At 42.8% G+C, this 14,323-nt stretch overlaps 1 protein-coding gene across 2 annotated transcripts in view; it reads right to left on the reverse strand.

The window, feature by feature from the left end:
* The window catches only part of TEKT2 (tektin 2), a 28,630-nt gene extending 14,692 nt beyond the window's left edge, over window positions 1-13,938 (reverse strand). The window contains exons 1-6 of one of the 2 annotated variants that reach the window (XM_085647970.1): window positions 13,814-13,938; window positions 10,053-10,226; window positions 9,255-9,380; window positions 8,295-8,500; window positions 6,751-6,894; window positions 332-446 (exon numbers count right to left, since the gene is read on the reverse strand). In XM_085647970.1, coding sequence (XP_085504096.1) covers window positions 332-446; window positions 6,751-6,894; window positions 8,295-8,500; window positions 9,255-9,380; window positions 10,053-10,208 — 747 coding nt within the window. In that variant the 5' untranslated portion in view covers window positions 10,209-10,226; window positions 13,814-13,938. Of the gene's footprint in view, window positions 1-331; window positions 447-6,750; window positions 6,895-8,294; window positions 8,501-9,254; window positions 9,381-10,052; window positions 10,227-13,788 lie in introns of both variants that reach the window. The other variant, XM_085647971.1, reaches the window with a different exon arrangement.
* Window positions 13,939-14,323: the final 385 nt, after the last annotated feature.

Here is a 14,323-nt window from a genome sequence, read left to right on the forward strand (position 1 = left end):
TGAGAAGAAAAGGAAACTTTTGGACTATCACAGAGTCAGTTCAAGCGTAGCACTCATGATGTGAGCTCAGTGCACTGGTTATACCAGCAACTTAGACATGAAAACATATCTGCTTATTTTATCAACCAGCATTCTCACTGACTCCTTCGTTTGTACAGACCACCCAAGTATAAACACATGGTGCAAAAGAATTGAATTATTAGACCTAGGGACTATTGTATGATGTTGTGGTCTGGCCATCTGCTCCCTCAATAATCTACAAATGTACACCTGCACATGTAAACACTTCACTCATTGCTATGGCGAGCTGCTGAATTAAATTTGTAGCTACCTGAGAAATGGTGACAGCAATTGCCTCTCGCAGCAGTGTTGAAGCCTTCATCTCTGCATCCGCTCTGTCTTTGTTATAGCGGCTGAACTGTTCCCACTGATCCAGTGTGGTGGAGCTGTCAACAAGAAGAGCCGGGACTTCAGCACAGAGAACTTCAGTTGTGATTTTATTTCATGAGAAACTACCCTGTCACCTTTCCCTTGGCCCCTTCCTATGCAAAGTGTTGTTCAGCTCAACTCTTTTTTTATAGTACTGTGACTTCAGGGACTTGTGTTGAGGAGTGGGAAAAAATAATTTGTAATCTGTCTGTAGCACCTAATGCTGAATTAACCAACATTGCTAAGTGACCATTTGTCACAAATGTCACTTTCTGCCAGACAGTTTGTTTGGTCAAGAGGAATTATAAGATCATACTCCTAACGGGGAAAATCAAGCTGAAAGTCCCAGAATTCAATATTCTGCTGGCCACAAAACCACAAATGGCTCAATTAAATGAACATCATGCAGCTAGCTGGCGTAGGAGCACATTAGTGGCACAGTATGTGTAGGTATGTATCAGGTAACTGTAGCAGATCCAAGCTTATTTGTAGCTGCTTCCAAGTGCTTGTTGAGAAAGGGGAATCATTCCATGCTAGTCACACAAAAGACCTTTCGCTTTTATCTCTGCAATGTCCACAGTTAGCAGAATGAGATAGGTTTATGTCTTATGTTTCTCTCTTTCTAGGGTAAAAGGAAATGCATTTCACAGCTGGTCTCTGTGCTGCTCGCCTCCCTTCTCTCTGGAAGCAAGCAGCCACATGGTTTCAGCTTTTGCCAAAGACTACTCTGAAGGCGGCACACACCTTAATGAACTGGAACTGTAAGTTCACTGGAAGTCAGTGAATCATACCCAGCCATTGGGGTGGGTGGGATTCCAGGATTTACAGCTGAAGACTTGTTAAGCACCTTATTTTAAATCTTTGCAATTCCTCTGAACCTCCTTAGGGAGGTGTGCATAATGTTTAATCAAGACATGCAACTGTATGCCCCCGAACATCCCTAATTCTTTTTCAGGAACCTCACCCAAAAAGAGCATAGACAGTAGGAGTGAAAATCAGCTATGTTTGTAACCAGGGGATGATAAATAGTTAATTTGCTCACGATGTTATCAAGTATTTGTATTTATTTATGCATTTTGGGCCCTGAAAGTGAAAGGTTCTACAACCAATTTTCTCAAGTCTGAACCAATAAAATGGCAGCAGATTCATTGACTCTGATCTTAAGCATTGTTAATGCAATGATAAAGAACTCAGAATCAGTAACATGGCCATGGAGAGGTTTATGGATTAAGCAAAGTGTTTTGAATTGTGATCTTTACATGACTGGGAGCCAATAAGTGCCAGGCAGATGGGTGTAACATAGTTATTATGAATTCGCCTAATTAGCAGTATAATTAAGGACTCTGTAGTTTAATGGTGTACATGCTATCAAAGTAATCGAAAATAACGTAAGACTGTAGCAAAGACTAAGGCAGTTGCCTTCTGTAACACTTAGAAGAGGGAGTATTCCACGAAGGTGATAACAGATAAAGGTGCATGGATATTCAGGTACCACAGTGCACCTTGAAAAGATCTTGAGAAACCAGACATTGTCATGTTACTAGCCTTGTTTGTAGTCTCAGTAGACTGAAGCCCTAACAGAGACCCCAGTTGAGACTCTGGAACACATGACATTGAAATACCATTGACAGCCTGGCAACAAACACAGCAGTTGTCCCTAAAGTTTGATTCCCCAGTCGTTGACCATTACTGGCTTCTTGGCACAAACTCAGTAGCAAACTTCTACTGACTGTGAATCAGGTAGTAAAGAGTACAATATTCCAAAAGACACAAGCTCTTCTGAAGTGCTTACAATGCAGGGATAAACATATGCACTTGGTTGTGCTAATCCCAAATAGATACTATAGCTTTGAGTCTGGCCAATGTTTAAAAAAAGAAAACAATAGGAACTTAGGATTCGGAAAACTTTAATCCATTTTAATTGCTATCTCTTTTTACTGGTTTACTGGAAAATATTCATTTTCAAATAAATACTGCTAGCTGTATATTTGTAAATGATTAACCTTCTGTGTAAAGTGGCACCAATGACTAGCTTCCAAACCATCTCCTGGAATAAGCCACTGAAGAGTCAAATAATGAAGTGAGTTTTAGCTAACTTTGCAAGCAAAAGTACTTTGGGCCCTGGGGGAGTTAGAAGAAATGACAATAGAAAACACTAATATTCCCTAGTACTCAACTCCTTCCCTAAATCAGATGAAAAGGGCCGAAACCCATGGACACCTGTTTAATTGGTCCAATGCACAAACATGCATTATAAAAGCAACCTATTGTAAGGTAAATTATACTAACCCTGTAAGCATCTGTTAATGCAATCTATGCACAGCAAGTGTATCTACAGCTACACATGCCTTGAGCGGAAAATGTTACATACCCTGTAAGCATCTATTTGTGGCATCTAGTGCTGTAGATTAACATGCACACACCCTCCTCTCTGGAAACCTTTTGATGTTGTAGATGTTTTTTCCTTTACTTCTTTTGCATGGTCATCTATCTCTCTTTTCCCTACCACTAGGCTCCATTTCTATCCTCCCCCTCCATGCAGAAAACAATCTAACAATAGAGCTCATGCCCATTGGCATTACCAGCAATAGATGAAGTCAACATACCTTGTGACTCGAGAAGATTTCTTAGAAAAAAAACAACTTGCACACATCCGGACCCAACACTAGATGGCAGGAGTATGCACAGCATGTGAATCTACAGCACTACATGCCACAAATAGATACTTACAGGTTACGTAACATTTTCTGTTCAAGGCATGTGTGGCTGCAGATACACTTGCGGTGCATAGATGGTAAAGTAGTCCTCCCCTAAGCGATGGCTAACCTGAGGATGTTGCATAGGATTGAAAAAGTGAACAAGTACAGCCTGACCAACATTAGCTTATTGGCATGCTAATACATCCACACAAGAATATTTTGTGAAATTGTGTGGTGTAGTCCAGGTAGCTGCTTTGTAGATATCAGCTACAGGGATGTTTCCTAACAAGGTTATAGAGACATCTTTTTTACCTTAATAGTCGGCTCTGGAGGATCGGGGGGCTGATAAGCAAAAGTCTCTTGGCTTTTGTAGAACACGTTTGAATACATTTAACAATCCACTTGGCAATGCATGATTTAGAAAGAGCATGCCCCTTGTGTGGCTTTGAGAATGCAAGGAAGAGCTGTTGAGTCTTACGAAAAAGGTTTTGTTCTATCCACATAGTACATAAAGGTGTTTTAATATCCAGAGTGTGGAGAGCCCTTTCTGCAAGAAAATCAGGTTGCGGAAAGAAAATGAGTAACTCTGTAGATTGGTTAAGGTGGAAGGGACACACATAGGTTCGATTTGAGGAAGGGGACAGCGATAGCACACAATAGTGAGGAAGGGAGAGAAACCAAGAAGGCCCAGAGAGATCACCACAACGGCATTGATCCGGAGCTCAATCACACATGCCTGAACCCAACGACTGGAAGAAAACAATCTAACAATGGAGCCGATGCCCATGCGCATTACCCACAATAGGTGGAGTCACCGTACACTTCTTCAAAACAAGATCATCCTCACATTTCTGGGATGGGATTTTTTTCCAACTCAAAGGGAGGCTTGCAAATGTTAGGAATATGAGGAAGATCTTGTGGTTAAGGACTATTGCTACAAATAGGTCACTTTTGATTAGCCCGAGGGTCTGAAAAAGTAAACCTACGAAGAGCATCCTACACACCAAGTCCCACAGTTAGAAAAAAATTGCAAAGGTCCTTTTGACATTGTATCAAGAAGAAAACTTGCAATGCTGGAACATCTAACTCTCCCCATGTGTGTGGCCTCACTCCAACCAATGCCATATATTTGCTGCATTTTTTAACTGCTGCGAGGAATGGGCACAGGAAAAAAATACAACTGACTTAGGCCCCTCTTGATGTTGAGGGATAATTCTACAGTTGGGACACTATATGCTGGATAGACACAAGGAGATTTAGGAAGGTGCTCTGACCATCCTTCCACTGCACCAAGCCAAGGTATTTAGAGAACGCTATCCTCACTGTAGTGCAGTTCCCTACATAACAGCAGCCACTTAATAAAAAAAACTTTGGATCAAGTTACAACCTGTGTTCCCAGTGCTCAACTGGATATCTTGTTAACGTGCCTCAAGTCTTAGCCGAAGACTACCAGAGCTGCATTATGAATAAATGCATGAAAAAGCCCGGCCAATGATGAAATCGAGCTGCCTCAGGTTTCCGAAAGAGATACAGTGGCCTGTTGGTCAGGGCAACCATAACAACAAGGCGCAGTTCACCCTCATCTGAGGCATCCTGAATGTGAGCCTCGATAAAGGTGTCTAAAGTTATCAATGTTTATATCTTGAGTGCATACATCTTGAGTAACAGTAAAAGAAAACAAGTACAGTGCCATTAGTGGCTCAATTTTAAAAAGAAAGGCCAGAGTTCCTTTGTTAAAAACAGTAATTTGATATAAGAATATGTGTAGACTTGTTTATTCCTCCTCCTTTCTCTGGTACTTTAAACATTTAATTCACAGTTTTTCTATGGAATTCGACTTTAATGTTCTTACTTCTTTGGGCTACTCATAGCAATTCTGTCTCCATGTTTGGCATACTCAGGTTTTCTGTACTTAACATTACATTGCAGCACCATTCAAAGGACATTGACTATCAAAGGTAGATGGGCCAAGTTAATTGTTACCTACTTGACATATCTTGAGGCACAACGACGGTGAGACAATCTTGTGGCACATATGCATGGCCCAGATTTACCACTGGAATGAGTTTACCTTGCATCACGCATTGTGTCGCAGGGGCAACCCAACCCTTAAGTCGATTTACCAAGCAACACCAGGTCACCTTGCGTGGCCCTGTGTTGGTTGGTAAATCTAGAGGCAGCACAAGTCCTACGTTACTCTGCCATGGGAAGGCATTCCATGGGTGGACCATGGTACACCCATAGGTTTTGGCACATTCCTAGATTTACCAAGACTGGTATAACTGGGAATGTATAAAAATGTTACACCTTCCCGATAGAGGTGTACTGAGCAGAAAAATCTTTATTTCTCCTCATTATTTCAATCTCTAGGGATTGTTTTTGTGCAGGAAGGTGTCACTTCCTTTACAAAACAAATTGCGGCTGCAACGCAGGCACCCTTGCACAGTTAAGCAAAGGTCCCTCCATTGGCACTACGCTGCACTGACTGAGCCTGCGCAAGGAGAGAGCAGGAATGTGCCATATCTTAGAAGATATGGCACATTCCTGCCCGCAACCATTTGATGCAACACAGCAAGTTGTCTTGCTGACTTGCGCTGTGTCAAAATCTGATCAATCTGGGCCACAGCGTATAACAAGCATATGGCACATGGGCAGCAAATGTAAAAAGCTTATGATACTTGGACAGTGTGCAGAGCAAGGGCACCTGGATACACATTGTGAGTCACATGGACAATCTGAAGAGCTTTTGACAGATATACAGCAAAAGAGAGGAGCTTAGGCCACATGGAAAGACAGGGCAAGCAGCCTGCGGCACATGCAAAGTGTGAGAAGACTGGGCACCTGTGCAGCATGCAAAGCTAATTGGACATAGGCAGAATGAGGCTCCTTGACAATGAGAGGAGCTTGAGGCTCATTGCCAAACAGTGACCGGTAACGTTTCATGCATGAAAAATACAGTGGATGGTAACTGGAGCACAAGGACACATAGAGGTAGGATCTCCCATGGCTATGGAGCCTTCATTGCCCTTCATCTGTCACTTTTCATCTCCATTGAAGACCAAGCACTTACAAGTGAGTCAGTTCACTGAGGTATATGTTAAGTGTACTACATATTACTGGATGTAGCTTAAACCTTTCAGACTATCCTGCGAACCAATGTCACTAGTTTGTAAATATATAAAAACTAAAGTGGATCATTAGGTGAAGGCACTTGCCATGTCCTCTTGATAGCCCAAAGAGCCAGTAACTAAGCTGAAAGAGCAGGGTCACTGCACAAAGGAGCGGACGCTCACTCTTTCTCCAGAAGCAAAAATGTCAAGTCCTTGCCTATCCTACAGCATTGTTGGTATTTTCAACCAGCTGGGAAGAAGGGAAAACTCGAATAATGGAGTACATAATACACTTGACCCAAATGTACACACTAATCCTTGTACTCGAGCAAGGTGTAGTGTCAGAAGTATCCAGGTGAGCATGTCTCACAAATTCCCACCTTGAGGCGTTTTGAACACTCAATGGACAAACATGGGTGGGGCCAAAGCGGCACAAGTAGCCAGGCTGCAGGGTTTCCAAAGCCTAGCTGTTATCCTGCTTTGAATCCAGATAAGGGGCTGCACCCACTTACCCATTGGGGACTCGTGTTGGGTCTGGCTTCAAGGAGATGTTTGGAGAGTTCTTATTCAATGACAAGGACGTCCGATCAATCTCCAGTGTCTCCATCTTCCCACGGTGGTCCAGGTTCAGCTGCTGGCGCACCTCTTGAAGAAGACTGAAATACATAATAAGTAATGAGTTCAATCTAGGGCAACAGCACTTCCAGGCACAGTCAAAAACAGATCTTTATATCATGAAACATTTCCTTGGGAACCGTCAATATACCAAGTGATCCCATCAATGGTAACATCTTCTGTAGATATGTAAATATGAGTGAGGAAGTAATGTATTAAGACAGAGCTATTATAAAGTCTACCATAAACAACAGCCTTGTTTTATCAAATGCATATGCTAATATGGCACTGTCTTCACACTGGCCTCTACTCCAAGGACTCCTCAGAGGTGCTTACAGTCAGAAACAAGGCATCACTGAAGGAAGAGTTGTTGCAGGGCACAAGATAACGTGTGTATGAATCTATTTTTGTTAAAGGAATGACATCAAGAAAGAACTTTGTGTAAGCTCCCACTCAAATGATATTATAGGGGCTGACCAAAGAATTGTGAAACAAAGTCATACGACCTTCAAATGCCATGTAACTCCAAACACCAGCTCTTCTGCTACCACATTCTTCAATCTATTATCCCAAACTAAGGCACAGGGATAAGCTGTAGATGTGGCCATTCTCAACAGGCGTCACACAATTTTAGGGCATCAATCAATCTAAACAAAAGCTCACAATAATATCAAACTCTAAAAGTCTGTATATGTAACCACATTACAGTGCATTGTTTTTAATTGCCTAAACATTAGGTTAAGTATTTTATACCACTTGGGTTTGAATATCCTTACAGAATGTCATGTGCATCATATTGATGAGCCCCAGAAAGAGCAAGGAACACGTGTTTGTATAACACCTTTGTGGATTGTTGAACATTACCTTACCTTACCAGTTTCAGAAGCCAACCTCCTTCCTCATGGACTTGTCCGGGGAAGGAGCTACTGCTCTGAAACCACAGCAGATGGACAATGGTGGTATGATTTATTAGTAAATCATTGCAACTGAGAGTTCTTCTGGGTGCAGAAAGAGGGGTACCGAAATGCTGGCTAAACATACTGAAACCACAATTCACATAAATGCTGTGGTACACTTTTTCTCCTGATGTTAAAAATATTTCAAATAAGCACTAATCCCACACAAGGCCCCTGAATGAGTATTTTTCGTTCTTAAAGGAGGAGAGGTTTCTGAGCACCCGATAAGCAAAATGTTCGCACAGCAGAAGATTGGGTTTTTCAATATATCTTGTTGTGGACTATGTCACGAGTGAGGTGTGCATATCAGATTTCTGAATTACCTGCTGTATCTGCATTCAGAAGCCTGGAGCACCGACTCAAATGTGAGCAAGGTAGGACCTTCAATATTCCTAGATCTGACTTGTCACTAGTCAGATACCAGGCTGCAAAAGCAAGAGTCAATGCTTTCTTGAACCATCCCAAGGTCAACCGTCAGAGCTTACCAAAGCTGCTCAAAGGCTTCGCTGATTCTCTGCTGCAGAGCCCTCCGGGCTGCCTCAATCACCTCCACCTCTTTGTGCAGTTCATCCTCTACCAGGTCCTTAACCACGTCAATGGCTTGTCGCCGGTCCCGCAACGCCAAGCACTCGATGGCCACATCCAAAGGCAGGTTCTTCGCTTGCAAGGCACGCTCTGCCTCCTCTTTCATCTATTGCAAGCCAAAAATGGCACAGCCAATAAATCGCTCCCATTATATATTTTGCATCGTACACTCAATTTAAATAGAGCATTCAGAAAGGAGTCACTTGTGAAAACAAAAGAAGTGAGACATTTCCATAGCTCCTAATGTACCCATTCCTTATGCCTTTCATACCCAGCTATTCAAAAAGCCCATTTTGTAGTATGTTGAAGGTAACGCATATTCAAGTAACTAAATACCATTAATATTGATATAAACACATTGAAAATTTACACAGCAGAAATGCAAATTTAATTGTCTCTTGGTGGTTAACAATAGCGATACAAATGACCAACTCAACAGTACTCAACTTAGCAGTAGGAAGGAAATCTGAGTTCTGTCTGCTCTCATTGAAACCTGTGACTTGCAGATTATACATATATCTCTGTGGCAGGTGCACAATGCACATCACTGAGTTAATCTGGCTCTAATCTTTATTGAAGTATCCCTATGATTGACAAAGGTTTGTGTGTGTCTGTACTCAAATCAATAGCTGTAAAGCACACGGCAATCAGTTCTGAGGTAGGGTGCAAAGGTTCTGGTGTGCGTGGAATGAGGGTTCGTAAAAGTCTTCTTCTATAATACTTTCATAAGACAATTGAGTAATCCATTCAACAAATCTGATGGGTGAGTTGAACTGTGTTTTCTTCAGTAAGCATGAGAACTGCTTTGTAATATAAATATTGAAGGAGAAGCTACATTGCTTGCTAGCTTCTGAACACACCTGGGTGAGGTTGTCAATTTCAGCATCTACGTCGCTAAGGCATCGGGCCAAGGTTTCCTTCCACCGGTCAACGTCATCAATTCGTTCCGACAGCCGGGTTCGGTTGTCATGTTCTTCCCACTTTGTCTAGAAGGGATGGGGCAACGAAAAGACATTTACTTTAGGGCAAAGTACTAACAGACACACAATTACGTTTCATGGTATTCGGGGAGGAAGAGGGCTGAAAAGCAGATTAGCAGGCAGAGAAATTAGCTAACTTGTGGGTGTCTCTGAAATGCCAAGTGGGCTGCTGCAGAGCCAGTTACGTAGTTAAGAAGAAGCGGAGTTTTCTCTGGTCCAACAGGGTAATCAGAGGCATTGGCTGTTGCAGAAGGATCGCCTTTCCCACAAAAGACTGTCTTTCGGCCACCCGATTCCTATAACTGGAGATGACACAAAATCTGCATACCAGGAGGCCAAACATTGATCAAGGGGTCATTCCAGTATACACCTCAGCATAAGATCACAGTTCAGCTCAATTGCCAGGATATCCCATTTTTTATAAGCACCTAAACAGTAGTTACAGATAATCACATATTTCCTTTACAAGCTAAAACAGAGACCAAATCAGCTGCTGGTTTTCCAGTATGATCACTCGCCTACTTTGGTCCCAGGTATTTTTCAAATTATACGTATTTTCCTCCTCCACCACTCAAATGCTCATTTTGTTCTAATCTGGGACAGCATTAGAAATCGCCCAGTCTGATCTTGTGCATGATACAAACACCCCTCACTGATCAGCCCAGACGGAGGACGCACCTGGTTGGTGGTTTCATTACGGAGGGTTCTGGCTTCTTGGCGGACCTGATGGGATGCCAAACGCTGTCTCTCAGCATTCGTGGAGATCAGAAGATTGCTGGTGTGCCAATCTGGTATAGTGTACCGACAACCCGGTTTTACACTGAGAGTGGCCATGTCAACGTCTTTCCACACCTGGGTAAGCAGTGGAAGAGAAAGAAGAGTACATCCATGTAACTATATACACATCACTAAGTTTTATATATCTCAAGGCTCATTGTTATATATTCAGATTACCAGGTTATGGAAATGCCTATTTTAACTAGCGGAAGAGCTCTCATTTTGCATAAATCTTTGTGTTTTGGCGGGCACAAGATAACTCATTGTATTCAAATCACGGCTCAAGGTTTACCGAGGCACATAAATCTTTTTGTCAGGAATCCCAGGTTCTTGAGGGCTTCTGAAATCAACAAAATATGTCCTAGACAACCCCTTCAAAAGAATCATCAACCTTGGTAGGAATAAAGAAAAATTATCAATGCTGACACATGAAGTAATAAAGAGCCAGAAAGAACAAAATACATGAAGACAGGCTCAAGGAGGCAACACAGAAATGCGATTAAGAAGGTATTTAAGAGATGTATCAACAAAGTACAACAGAGGCAAGACCATGTGATATCAAAGAGGTTGGATCAAGAAGACAGCAAAGTAGCTTGATCAACAAGGTATCAATGAGGAATCAAAAGAGAAGATTTGCAGAGCGAACAATGAGGCAGGACCAAAGAGGAGAAATCTATAATTTATCAAAAAGGCAGGATGAAAGAGAGGAAAACGAGGACTCAAAAAGGCAGAACCAAAGTGGATAGATGTAATATCGAAGAGGCAGAATAAAGGAGGCAACAGAGAGACCAGATCAACAGGTATCACAGAGGCAGGATCAAAGTGGTGAGATCAACGACGTACTAAAGGAGCATTAGAGAAGTGGAATAACAATCATTAAAAGATTGATCTGCCACAAAGACGCAACCGTCCTGCATCCCTCCGTTTTGATCAGGTCTTCATATTTTCACCCAGAATAGCTCTTTCATCCGATTTTTCCCTCGTCAACACACATACTGTTTGCTCATTCCCATTGTCAATCACTTAATCTCTTCTTAATTCCACCACTTTATCCTATTCATCCCACTGTTAACCCTCTCCTTTGACCACTCAATGACAGACATGCTTGTCAACTTCCCTTCACTTTACAATGCCACTACCAACACTGTCTTCTATTGTAAAGTCTCTCCTGATACAGTCCTTCATTAAATGAACAGCATTCACACCTTCATCACCCCCTAAACCACACTTGCTTTGTCAACCTCAACAGTACAATTTGGGCAACCCTTTACTATCACTACTCTCTTAATACCGTCACCACTTCTGCTCTACCCACAAGCCTGGGTATCACAATTCATGCATGTCGTTAAGACTCACATGCACACTCTGATGTGCAGCAAGAGAAAGTTTTGTTCTCAGGAGCACCTTAAACCCTACAAAACAGACCATTTTTGTGTTAGTTGTCAACGCTCTGGACACGACCAAATCAAAATACTATTATAACCTCATCTCTTCTTTCGAACTGCATCGCCAGCAGCCATCCTACATGCATAATTCTTTCCTCAATCCACCTTTCTGCCCTGCAACCCTGTTTGGTCTCATGGTTAATAAATACAATTAGTTATACGACTTTGCTTTGTTTTTCTCTTCCACAACCACCACAAGATGAAAAATACATATCCTACTCATACTGTGTCCCGTGTGAGCCATTCAGAGCTCAAGAAGTAAAGCCTGTTGCTGTGCCCTCTCTGGTTTTAATGTATCTCTGTTTAATCTTAAATCGCATTGGTCTCACTGGCTTCTCCCCTGAGTAATTCAAAGCTATGGTTGTTCTTCCATTGCTAAAGAAACCACTGCCAGATCCCTCTTCCAAATCTATCTTTTCACTCAATACCCTACTCACCATCCTATCCAAAATCCTTGAACGACTGGTGTTCAATCAACTTGACCTCTTCCCATTCTCCAACTTGCTTCAATACTCTTCGGTCAACATTAACCCATAGAAACTGCCCTCACAGGCTTATCTACAAGTTCCTCATCTCAGCACATCTTAGACACCGATAGGCTGGCCACCCAACCTTACTTGCAGGTCTCACCTTGTTTGATGGTAAAGCCAAGGAGGGACTCTCCTATCTCACCAATTGACCTTTTGTGGCCTCTTGCTGCTCCTCCACTTGCCACCTGCCCTCCTACCTGTTAGTGAGCCCCAAGGTTCTGCCCTGGACCTGTCTTTTTTTACCCTTTACATGATGGTGACCCCAACGATGGTCTTCTTTCTTCCTCCTCTGCCTGGAACTTAAGGACCCTATTTAATCCTAGTTTGTGACTAGAGTTCTTCAGAGCATTCACAGCCACCATGAGTTGAAATAACCACAAGCGCTTTACCTATCCACACTCCTAATGGTCTGATCAACACACTGTTTGCTAATACTAAACTAGATTACTGCAGCAATCTAATACTGCGACCCAATATACGGTTTCTCAGCACAAGAACATTTAGAATGTTGCTACACACACTGTTCAAATGTCACCTCTAATCACCCAGCACTGCACAATGAAAGAGCGAGGCCGACTCTCTAATACACAAAGTGCACAGGACATGTTTTCCATCCCACCTCTCCCATCCAGGGCTAATGAATCCAAAGGAGCGGTATGGCCGGTTGCCTTTTTGCAAAACCTAGTGGTAGTTTCAAGCAACTGAAAAAAGGCTTGAAAAACGGTACTCGGAATCACACAATACATGATCAACTTTCCATATAGTTTTAGATAAATGTACATATATACATTATATTCAGAAATGGTTGGCTTCAGGAGAACATGGTCGTCGTCATGCGAAGAGCAGGGTGGGTTAGAGTTGTTTGTACCAGTGCGAAAAAGTGGAGTGTTAAGGTTTTTTTGAATTCGGTTAGAGATGAGGCGGGCGCGGGGTACTGCGTATGTTCGAATATTGTGTTCAAAGGGTGTCCATTTTGAAGTGGCATACCTTAGCTTATGCACAGTTAGGAGGTACAAGTGTGTTGAGTGTGAGGAAGGTAATGGATGGGATGGGAAAAATATGCAAATAGGAACGAACAGTACAAGGATTTTAAACGCCGCATGCAATATAGAATTACATCAGCTAGACTTTGCCCACGCACACCGAAAGGGCAATTATACAATAACTATCAACTTTAACAACCTGTTCTCACTCAATTACAATATGAATTCCGTGCCCATACTACTTACAGCGCTTCCTCTTGAGAGATCGATTTCCAACAGGTAGTCAAACCATTGAGGGGGCAAGAAAGGACGGAAAAGGAGACGAGACAAGCACGAAAGCGGAGGAATAGAACAGGAATAGAGATGAGTGACCCCAAAGAGGGATAAAAATAGAAGTATAAAAAAGGGAAGCTAAGGGCATCAGAAAGGAAAGGAAAGGTAAAAGGGGGATCGGGCAGAGCGTACAATGAGCTAGAAAGAAGGTGGAACCCCTGCAGTTCATTTTACGTCTCACTCCTCAATAAACCCGCCCGGGCAAGCACATTCTCGCAGAGGGCTTGCGAGTGTCGGCGAGGTACTGCTGGGAGTGAGGGACCGTTGGACCTGGGTCAGGACCGGTGACAAATGGCAATACTCCACATTCCCATCACCAGGCACCCCGGTATTATACGTCACGTACCCCGACCTAGCAACTTCGTGCTCACCTCCTCCGCCGCGCGCTCTAACCCCGTGCAGACCGGCCGCCGGTGCTGGCTGGCCCCGTTCGGCTTCTTCTGAGAGTCAGAACGCGCTGATCGTCGCCCAGCAACGGCTTGGCCAATGGCACCGCTCGGTGCATTGTTGACAGAGGAGGAGTGAGGAGGCATGGAGACCTGGAGACAAAGTCACGTGTTGGCCAGATATGTTTCTTTGATAATAATGTATAGGTGAAGTACTCTGATGAATGACCTAGGTCGCGCGAGTCCTCAAGTTTAGTGCCATCTTAAAGATTGTTTAGGCCTCTGGGAAAGGCATATTTTGGGGCCTTCTGTTCGAACCAACTTTAACTTTAATAGCCCTTTTTTAGCTAATCTAAACTTCTGCCAAGCAGTATTGAATTGTTTTTAATCAAGCTGACTAACCTCAGCCAGACAAACAGCACCAAAAGATAACAAATCAATTCCCTTTCACAACTGGCATTGTTTGTGTAGGCGCATACTTGCCAATAGGTTCTG

This window comes from Triturus cristatus, chromosome 3_2 (genome assembly GCF_964204655.1).
Source record: "Triturus cristatus chromosome 3_2, aTriCri1.1, whole genome shotgun sequence".
Taxonomy (NCBI): domain Eukaryota; kingdom Metazoa; phylum Chordata; class Amphibia; order Caudata; family Salamandridae; genus Triturus; species Triturus cristatus.